The sequence below is a fragment of the Myotis nattereri genome, assembly GCF_964212035.1.
Source record: "Myotis nattereri genome assembly, chromosome: 1".
Taxonomy (NCBI): domain Eukaryota; kingdom Metazoa; phylum Chordata; class Mammalia; order Chiroptera; family Vespertilionidae; genus Myotis; species Myotis nattereri.
In genome coordinates, this window is record NC_138075.1 from 52,154,970 (window position 1) to 52,165,657 (window position 10,688).

Consider the following 10,688-nt stretch of genomic DNA (forward strand, 5'->3'; position numbering starts at 1 on the left):
GGCTGCCAGCGTGACCACCATTGGTCTCAGAGGTGGGGAGAGAGGCCCAGGTGCACGCCCGTCGGTGCGTAGGGTTGCCACCATGCATAAGCAGCAGACAGTAACTTCAGAGCATAGATAGAAGATACAGGAAAATAATTAGGAAGGGTTGCTATGAGCATTTATTGCCTTTGCTTTATTATAACTTATTCAATCATACGTGTGTTCGATTTCATCTTTAATAATGAGTGTTTAACAACTGACCCACAAAAATCCTGACAGCATGACCACCTGCCCCCGCAGGCTGGACGGGGCCAGTTCCAGCTCCCAGGCACCAGGCCACGTTTGCTGTGGAAGGAAGTCTGAATCCCTTCTTCCCTGCGTGGGCCAGTCGGCTCTTGGCTGCCAGTGGAGGGCTCCAGGCCCCTAAGACTTCATTACTCAGCGCCGGCAGCTCACGGAAAGTCCTGCTCTCCACATTATTGATTACACAGGATCGCCCCCTAGTGATGCAAAGGAGATGGTCCGTTTAAAGCTGAGCCTGTGGAGAGGAGCCTGGAACACGGCTGTTCTCCCTGGCCGTTTCTATGGTGGTTTCCAAGTCCGCCGTGCAGCGAAGCGGAGACAGACCACCTCCTGGGCACAGACGGCCTGTGTTCCGGCCACAGCTGACAGTAGGAGTGTTGTTGGGAGCGCTCTGAGGCTCTGTCAGAATTAGAGGAAGGACCTGGGCCCTGGCCTGGATCCCCCTTAATAACAGGTGAAGACGCCTGAAGAGGTGAAGTGGCGCACCCACCTTATGTGCCAGCCAGTGGCAGAGCCGGGCCGCCCACCCGGGCACCGACTCTAAGCCAGCGTCCCTTCTGCGCCCCCTGTCACTCCGTCAGAACATTGGGGCTGGGGCCACATGGGGCCCCTGGGCCTGGTGAGCACAAACGGGCCAGGCCCCGGCCCAGGGAGCCTTCTGTCCTAAAAGTGACATGACACAAGCCTCTGTCCCACCCTGTTAGTCCCCTGCTCTGAGCAGGTTGGGTACCAGAGCATGTGGCAGGGGCTTGAAATGAGCTTGGAAGGCTGAGCAGGCATTAGCAGCACTGGGCAGAGGGTGGAGGCAGCCAGGGGAGCATGGCCAGATGGAGGGACCAGAAAGGTCGTGTGGCTAGAGCTGTGGGAGCCTTGTGCCTCTGCCGTCCAGATGAGACCAGCAGGAAACCCGGGAGTGTTGTGAGGAGCAACGTCTGAAAATGCCTAGCACGGTGCCTCGCCGGAGCAGGCAGAGCCCGGCACGTTTGTCTGCATCTCACAGCTACAGGCAGGGGTTCCCAGATGGCACACCATCTGCTGACACTTGCAAGAAGAGTGGAGACGTGCCCAGATGTGACAGAGCGGCAGGAGTACTGGGGAGGAGGAAGGCTTTGGGTATCCCACTCTCTTTGGGAAGATGCTGCCTTACAACAGCAGGAGCGCCCCCTCCTGGGCACAGAGGACATTTCAACAGGAAAGAGCCCAGAATGGTGACTTCAGGGATGCCTTCTTTTCCCAGTGCAGAAGGCAAAGCTGCTCTGCACATCCACATCAAACACTCTCTTCCCCAGCAACCGCACCCATCTCAGAGCCACCAGAGCCCCGCTCCCAACTGCGGGTGCCGGAGCCCCACCGGCCAGCTCAGGATGGAGCAGTTGTCCAGGGCCTGGGACAAACAGCTTGCCCAGGAACCCAAATTCCCCAGTAATCCCTGAGGTTTTACTTTGATTTTTCTGAGGAAGTGGCCTCTGGTGCCTTGGGATCAAAGACCATGCAGTGGCTGTGTTCACGCCTCCAGCCCCTCCCCCACTCTGCCCGATTCCTGGGATGCCAGCGGCTGCTTGCCTACAGCTGGCCCAGCTCACTCTGGGCATCAGCATGCACTGCAGAGCCCTGAGGGGCTGATGCAATTTATTCATTGTGTGTTTTTTTAACCAGCTTTTTTGGGATTAAAAAAAAATCAATTGTTTTAAAGTACAATTCAACCGTTTTTGGTATAGTCACAGAGTTGTGCAACTGTCATCATAATCTACTTTTAGAACATTTTCATCATCCCCCAAAAACAAAGTTTTCTGCCATTAGCCGTCATTCCCCCAGCCCCAGCCCCAGCCCTAGGCAACCACACTAATCTACTTCCTGTCCATATAAATTAGCCTTTTCTGGACATTTCATATAAGGAGAATCATCCTTTTTTTGTTAAATTCATTCCTAAGTATTACATTCTTTTTTATGTCTTGTAAATGGAATTGCTCTCTCAGTTTCATTTGGATTGTTCATTGCTGATGCATAGAGATGGAGTTGATTTTTATATATTGTCTCATATTCCCTAGTCTTGCTAAACTTGCTTATTAGTTCAATAGGTGGGGTTATTTATTTATTTTAGTGTATTCCGTAGGATTTTCTACGTGCAAATCATCGCATGTGGTATTTTCACTTCTTTTCTAATCTGAGTGCCTTTTATTCTTCTTGACCAATTGCTCTGGCTAGAGCTTCCAGTGCAATGCTGGGCAGACATGCTGTGAGCTGATGCCCTGTTTTGCTCCTGGTCTTCGGGAGAGAGCACTGTCTTTCCTCAGCAAGTATGACGTGAGCTGGGACTCTGTGACGGGGCTCCTAATCCGTACCAGGGCTCAGGGGCTTCCATGACAAAAGGTGGGGAGGCACCAGTGTGCCTGGTGGCAGGGCCCTCCTTGGCCCATTTCCCAATGTTCTAGGTGACAGGAATGGCACCAGTTGTCTAACCAGTAGGGTCAGACCAACCTGGGTTCAGCAACCTCAGTACTTGGGTTCTGGCTAGGAAAGAATTCAGAGTCCAGACCCAAACTGTAAGAAAACATGTATTGGGTAAATCACAGAGGTAGAAAATGCAATTCCTAGAAGAATTGGGCTTAGGAAACACATTATAGTGGTAAAGGCAGGACCCTTGGAGCTTGGGTGTGAGGAAGCTAATGGTAATGTGCCTGGGGCAGGGAGGAGGGAGGAGAGAGGGAAGGCACAGGCATGCTCCCTGGAGGGAGAGTGCACTGAGTCCTCCCTCCTAAGGGTTTTAAGGGCCTCCGTTTTAGGGGAGTTCCCAGGGGAAGGTCTCAATAGAGTACTCATAGCTTTCTAGGTGTGTCCATTCAAGGTTGTGGTCTCCACTGATTGGCTGGCACTAGGGCAGGGGTCATTATTCAATGCAGCTGGTCCTGACAGCAGCCTTATCTGGTTTTATTGCTTCTCTGGGCCTGGAGCTGACATACAGCTGAGGCTTAGATGTTATCTCTAGGGCGGAAAGGGTCAAGGGGTCTGAACCTCCTGACGCTGGGGGCGAGGTCCCACCCTACAATTGTCCTTTCCTGGGCACCTGGGGCTTTCCACCCTGGTGACCTTCTGTACCCGGCCCATCTGTACCTGTACCCGTGCTCTACTCACGTCTGCCTACCTACCACATCCAGAGCAGAGAAGCTGTTAGGAGGATTTTTAGTAGGGGGTGAGGTGAACTAATAAGCGCTGAGCTGGGGCTATATTGAAGAGGGGGGAGTGGCGGGGGCGGCTCAGGAAGGAAGCAGCTGGCAGGGAAGAAATGGAGGAGGAACTGAGGGCTTCGTCAAAGCTGGAGGTGGATGGGCAGAGGAGCCAGGGAGGGGTGACTGCCGGGATGGCTGCAGGGAGGATGGTCCTACCTTCCAGGGTCATCCAGCTTCACTGAGGCCCCCTGTCCGGGGACCACACCTAAGTCCCAATACTCTTGGCTCCAAATGCCTCCTCAGCCTGCCCTGATGGTAGGTTTCCCTGATCTAGGGGCCTCTGGGGAATGTGTGTGTGTATGTGTGTGTGTGTACACGCCCCTCCTCCCCCTCCTCCGCCCCCCTCACCCTCCACCACCCCCCTCCGTTCCTCCCCACCCTGCTCCCTGGGCTACCAGGCTGCAGCTCTCCTCCCTCAAAGGGTGTTCTGACACTCACCCCGCCCTCCGCCCCACTACCTATTGCTGGGAAATCAGCTGACTGCTGGTATGCAGGCTAGGGGCTCTTATTAACCAAATGCTGACATCCCTAATATACAGGTCTCTTAATTAAAGGCCTGTGTGCCCAGCCAGCTCTCAGGGAAGCCAGCACGTCTCAAGCAGGGACTGGGGATTGCCAGGGGACCAGGGAGGAAATGATGTATGCAAATGATCTCTCCGGCACCTTTCCTCTGTGATCGAAGTGCTTGCTGGGGTGGGAGCTGGGGACATGGTTGACCTGAGGAGGCTGAATGAAGCCTGTGTAACCTTGGGGTTGCTCCCTCCCACAAAGGAAGGGAGCCCCAGGCAGCACTCAAGGAACCCCACCCCTGCTGGGAACAGCCCTACCACCCTGCTGACATCCAGTGCCCCTCTCCTACGCACCCCCTCATGATCCAACTTACTAGTGGCACCCAGTGAGCACCTGGCATCACAGGACCTCAGCGAGGACACTGGGGCTCTGGCCTCCTGAGAGCACAGCTCCAAACCGGGTGTGCTTTCTGCTTCCAAAACTCAGGCCCAAGGAGAGTCCCTCCCTTCTCCTCCTCCCTCCCCCAGGTGAGAGCAGGTGCTCACAGACCTGGCAGGCATAACAGGCCAGCCCCAGCCTTGCTTATGTTGAGTTCAGCCCAACCCTCTTAGAGGAAATCGGGAGCTTAACTTTCCTTTGGTTTGTCCTTAAGTAAAGGGGCAGGGGGAAGGGTCTGTATTTCTATTTCCTTTTCCTTTCTCTCTAAATACTTTCATGAGCATACTTAATAGTTGTTTCAGGTATAAGTTTAAAGATCTCCCTTAATAGGAAGAAGCGATAGTTACATGCCTGAGACAGTGTGTGAATGGTGACTGGAGGCAGCAGTGTGTTGGAAGCATATACTGAAAGCTGGATTAGGGTTCTGGTGCTGGAGATATTTCTGATGATCTTGACCAAGGGAAGGCGGGTGCCACTGGCATCCAGAGGGGACAGGCCGGTGATGTTGCTAAACACCTTACAGTGCAGAGGACAGCCCCACAGCAAAGACAAGTGACCCAAAATGTCAGCAGTGCTAAGGTGAGAAGCGGCTCTGGGTGAGCTCTTGCACAAGCGCATTTCCAGCAGCATTTCTGTGATAAAGCTGGAATCATCCCAATGAGTGGGTCAGGAAATTTGGACAGATGCATGGGGTGGAGTGGTATAAAGCAATGAGAATGAATGAACTAAAATTCCGCACATCAACAGGCTACATCCCAAAAATGGAGTGAGTGCTAGTAGAACGGGAGTCCTTTTGTGGGTTGTTTAGGGAGACGTGTGTTGTAAAACTACAAAGGAAACCAGAATTATTAATACAAAGTGTGTGTGTCGGGGGTGGTCATTCTAGGAGGGATGGCAGCTGAGGAGAGGCTTCTATGGTACCCGCAAAAATTCTGTGTCCCAAGTTGGGGAGGGGATACATTTGTGACTGTTTTATTATTGTGGAAAAGATATATTGTGGAAAATATATATATATATATTTTATATATGTGGGGAAAAAATATATATATATATATATATTAACAGCAGCTAATGGTTATTGAGAGCTATCTATGCTTTTACAATGACCTTGTCAGGGAGGCTGTTTTATTATCAGAAAAAGTTTAGGGGGTGACATATCTTTCTACGGATGAAGCTGGATTTGAACTTGAACAGGCCAGTGCTGGCCCCATGACCTAGACCAGCGGTCACCAACCTTTCGGACCTCATGGACCACCAGTGGTCTGCGGACCACCGGTTGGTGACCACTGGTCTAGACCACTATACGGAACTGCTGCTGCCCATCAGGTGCCATCTCTCACCTGCCTCCACTCTCTCCACAGGGTCCGGAGACAGACGACCAGCAGGCCCAACCCAGCAGGGGGCAGACCCAAGCCCCAGCCCAAGCCCAAGCCTCAGGTGCCACAGTGCAAGGCTCTGTATGCCTACGACGCTCAGGACACAGACGAACTCAGCTTCAATGCCAATGACATTATTGACATTATCAAAGAAGGTAAGTGCATGGCTGGCTGGCTGGGACAGCCTCCCAGAGAGCATGCAGTCACCCTGCTCTAAAACTAGTTTAAACCTGAAGGGAACTTGTAGGCTCCTCTAACTGGAACTTGCAGAGGTAGCCACATTCCAGCCTCAGTTTGATCAAGACTCCAGATTCTATTTTTTAATTTTTATTTCAGAGAGGAAGGAAGAAGGAGAGAATATAAAATAAAGAAAGATAAAAACATCAATGATGAGATAGAATCATTGATTGGCTGCCTCCTGCATACCCCACACCAGAGATCAAGCCCGAAACCTGGGCATGTGCCCCTACTGGGGATTGAACCGTGACCTCCTGGCTCACAGGCCGGCACTCAATCACTGAGCTACGCCAGCCAGGCCAGATTCATTTTTTAATGCTTTTTTCAGATCTTCTTTCAGCTGCTCCCTTCCCTTCTCAGGCTGGTTTTCCTCCTGGGAGCAGAATGGCTGCCTCAGTGCCAGGCCAGCAGGCCAAACCATCTGAAAGCTGCTCTGTCTCCAAGACGTCTTTTCTTGGCCTTTGGACACAGTGCTCGGTTTCACTGGGACTGGACCAAATTGGTCATGTGCTCACCCCGATCCAACCTCCAAAGCCAGACAAAGGCTTACCCGAGTGGGTTAGACACGCAGGGACTGCACTAGAAACAGGAGCTAGGTCTCTCCCACCCAAACTTCATGCCTCCCCCCAATGAAGGTGATGGGATGGAAGCCAGGGAGGCAGCCTGTAACGTCCATTTTAAAAGTGGCTGAATGTTTTATTAGTTGGGTAGAGAAGATAAGTTAGAATATAATATACATAAAATCAAACGTGAGTGCCTATGGAAGCACAAAAAACAAAGATAGCTCCTGGCTTAGGGTGACGGAAGACCCGCCATGAAGGAAATGGCACTTGTGGGGAAGCGGGGGAGACAGACAGACAGAAGCACACAGGCTAGAAAGAGCAAGTTGTTTTAGGAAAAATAGCTGATGCCTGACCTTGGTGCAGAATCCCCAAGGAGATGGCCTGGGAGACGAGATGACACTGGGGGTGGCCTGGTCATAGAGGCCCTGAGTGTCAGGCTCGGGAAGACACTGCAGAGCCACCCAAGGCTTCGGAGCCAAGCAAGGACAGCTGGAGTGAACAGTGTCTTCGGCAAGTTCCACTTTCAGGAAGAGGTGGCCAGGAACCGTATCTGTAACAGGCTCCTTCACTGTATGGGCTCGCTCAGGAGGACTCTAGGTCCCTAGGCAAACTCCTTCTAATTGGTCCCTGGGCTTTTGGGTATTTGTTTTGTTTTGTTTTGTTTTGTTTTGTTTTGTTTTGTTTTGAATCATCTAGTTTTCCACAGGTTTTAATAGTTGAAGCCATTTAGTATCCTTCTCCAAAGTGTCCAAGTGAAAATAAGTGTTGAAATAAAGTCCAGTAAACACAAACAGGATTTTTATTACCAGCTTTGTTCAGCAAAAATTCTGGAAATAACCTAATATCCAATAAAGCAGTTAATCAAAGAGAGCTTTGCTGTATCCATTCAGTAAACTTTGATGCCCAATTATTTTTATTAAAGATAATGATACAAAAACACAGTATTGAAATGGAAAAATGGTCATGGGAAAAAAATAAGTTAGGTTATCGACTGTGGATTATAGTCTCATTTTTGTAAAAATATAAAATGTATATGGCTATGTGTCTTAATCTATATCATATATGTGTTATAGAAAATGCCTCCTAAAGTATTGAATTTTAAATGAATATTATTTTCTTTTCTCAGTACTTTCAAATTTTTCTAGAAATAACATGTATTGGTTATATTTAAAACAACTGCATATTTACAGAAAATGTAGAGTTTCAGAAGTTATCAAAACATGCCATAAGTTTTCACTGTAATTTAAAGTGTGGTCTGAGTGCAGGAATAGACATGTAGATAAATGGGGTAGAATAGAATCCAGAAACAGACCCCTGTGTATGTAGATATTTATTGTATGATAATGTGGCTTTGAAGTCAAGAGAAAGTATAAACAATTCCTTTCTATTTTGAAAATAAAATAAAAGTAGATATCTACCTCATACCCAGAAAAAACCAGGTGAATTAAACATCTAAAAATGTGTAACTGAATTATAAAAGTGTCGGAAGGAAACCTAGAATATTATATTAATCTTTGGGTGGAGAAAGCCTTCCTATGGAGGACATCAAGCCCCCAAACCGTAAAGGGTTTAACCTCACAACAGGACTCAGTTAAACCCTCTGTATGGGGAATGGCACCAGGGGAAAGTTAAATTACGGAAAACAGACTAAGAAAAATGCTTTACCCATAAATAGCTCCTCCGCAATCGAGTCCAGCAGTGGACAAGGGCTAGTGAGGCAATGAGCAGCAGAGCCTCCTAAGTCATCAATGAAATGCAACGCAAAACATTTCACCTGCAACGCCGGTAAAGATTAAAATGGGAACACAGTCCACATTCCCTTAACCAAATCCTTAGAGCTTCAGAAATCAGAGATGAGAGGTTTTAGGAAATTAATAATGGTGTGTCTGTATATATAAACGCCTCTTGAGAGTCCCAGGCCAGCACCCTAGATCAGTGTCAATGTTTCTGCTATGAAATAACATGAGCATCATATTCTGTGGGAAGAGACATCATAAATTTATGTCAATTCAGGTAAAGTTTTGCCATTAAATGAGCTGCAGAAAACTTTTAATTTTCAGAATATTCTGGATTTTGTCATTGCAAAATAAAGTGTAAACTACAATATCTGTGGTTAGTGAAAGAAATAGGTATTTCTTGCTGAAATAGACTTTTGGGAGGAAATTTTGTAATATTTGTCACCATTTTTAAATCTCCATGTCATGGATTTATATCTAACCCCTTCCACCAAGATAAATCTCAAGTAAATAAATATTTAAATGTATCAAATAAACATAAAAGTCCTATAAGTAAATATAGGAGATTTTTCTTTAACATCATCAATGTGAGAAAGGATTTGGAAATATTATAGAAAACCAAGAAGCCTTAAAATAATAGATTATTTTATTCAACTACTTAACTATTAAAATATAAAAAGTTAATATAGTAAAATATAATAAAAAATTGGAGGAAGGATAGTTGCAACTCAAATGACAAATTCAGAAATATATCAAGAACTCCTAGTCGACAAGATATAGACCAACAGCAGATAGAAAAATAGGGAAATGACAGGAAGAGTGGTGTCCCTGCAGCTATAGGTGGGAATATAGAAACTCTTTATATACAGATATGATATGATCATTAGCACATATTATTAAGGTTATAAAAAGTACAGAACATGTTTTATGCATAGTATGCTATCATTTGTGTAGAAAAGGGGGTCATTTTTATAAATACTTGTCTTCATGTACATGAAATATCTCTGGAAGAAAGTGCAAGAAATAGGTAACATTGCTCACCCTCAAATAAGGGATCTGGGTGTACTTTTGTACTTTTGAAAGTATGACCCATTATAAAAAGTAACATTTTTCTTACAAAGGATAATAGAAGGTCCATATTCTTTGACCCAGGAATCTCTTGTATAGAACCATTCGCACATAGGCATAAAAATATATGTATGGATGTTTATTGCATTAATAGTGAAAAATTGGCAACACATGTCCATCAATAAGGGCATGACTACATAAATTTTGTCCATCTCGTTAAAAAATGAGATTCAGACATGGAAAGGTTATATCTCTGAAGTATTGAAAAGCAAGATGCAGCCCTAGCTGGTTTGGCTCAGTGGATAGAGTGTCGGCCAGTGGATTGAAGGGTCTCAGGTTTGATTCTGGTCAAGGGCATGTACCTCAGTTGCAAGGCACGTGGGGGAGACAGCCAGTCAGTGTGTCTCTCTCGGACTGATGTTTCTCTCTCTGTGTCTCTTCCCTTCTACTCTCTAAAAATAAATGGAAAAAATATCCTCGGGTGAGGATTAACAAAAAAGAAAAGCTTCCCTCTCCCTTCCTCTTAAAAGCAATTTAAAAAATACATATTTTTGGGAGAGATCAACCAAAGGACTTGTATGCATGCATATAAGCATAACCAATGGACACAAACAACAGGGAGGTGAGGGCATGAGTGGGGGGAGAGGGGAGGCTATGGAGGGAATAAGGACACATATGTAATACCTTAATCAATAAAAAAAGAAAAAAAAAGGCAAGATGCAGAGTAGTAAGATATAGAACGGCCCATTTCTGTACCAAATATATTACTAGTGAAGGGCCTGGGGTTAAGGTGGGAGATAAGGGTTGGAAGTGAAGGGGGAGGAAGCAGGACTGAGGCCATCAGACCAGGACACAGCCAGTCACTGCCAGCCCCACAGCTACTCCAAAGTTAGACTGCTTGTTGCAGAAACCAAATGCCTACAGTTAGGGTTAGGGTTAGGGTTAGGGTTTTAGGGTTAGGATTAGAATTGGTCCTGCATTAGATTTAGGGTTAGGGTTAGGGTTAGGGTTAGGGTTAGGGTTAGGGTTAGGGTTAGGGTTGGTCCTGCATTAGGGTTAGGGTTAGGATTAGGTTTAGAATTGGTCCTGCATTAGGGTTAGGGTTAGGGTTAGGGTTAGGGTTAGGGTTAGGGTTAGGGTTAGGGTTGGTCCTGCATTAGGGTTAGGGTTAGGGTTGGTCCTGCATTAGGGTTAGGGTTAGTCCTGCATTAGGGTTAGGGTTAGGGTTGGTCCTGCATTAGGGTTAGG

At 47.1% G+C, this 10,688-nt stretch overlaps 1 protein-coding gene across 1 annotated transcript in view; it reads left to right on the forward strand.

Annotated features, from left to right (window-relative positions):
• The window catches only part of MYO1E (myosin IE), a 189,582-nt gene that overhangs the window by 175,022 nt on the left and 3,872 nt on the right, over nt 1-10,688 (forward strand). The window contains exon 27 of the mRNA XM_081084100.1: nt 5,822-5,991. Within this exon, the coding sequence (XP_080940226.1) occupies nt 5,822-5,991 (170 nt within the window). The remainder of the gene's footprint in view (nt 1-5,821; nt 5,992-10,688) is intronic.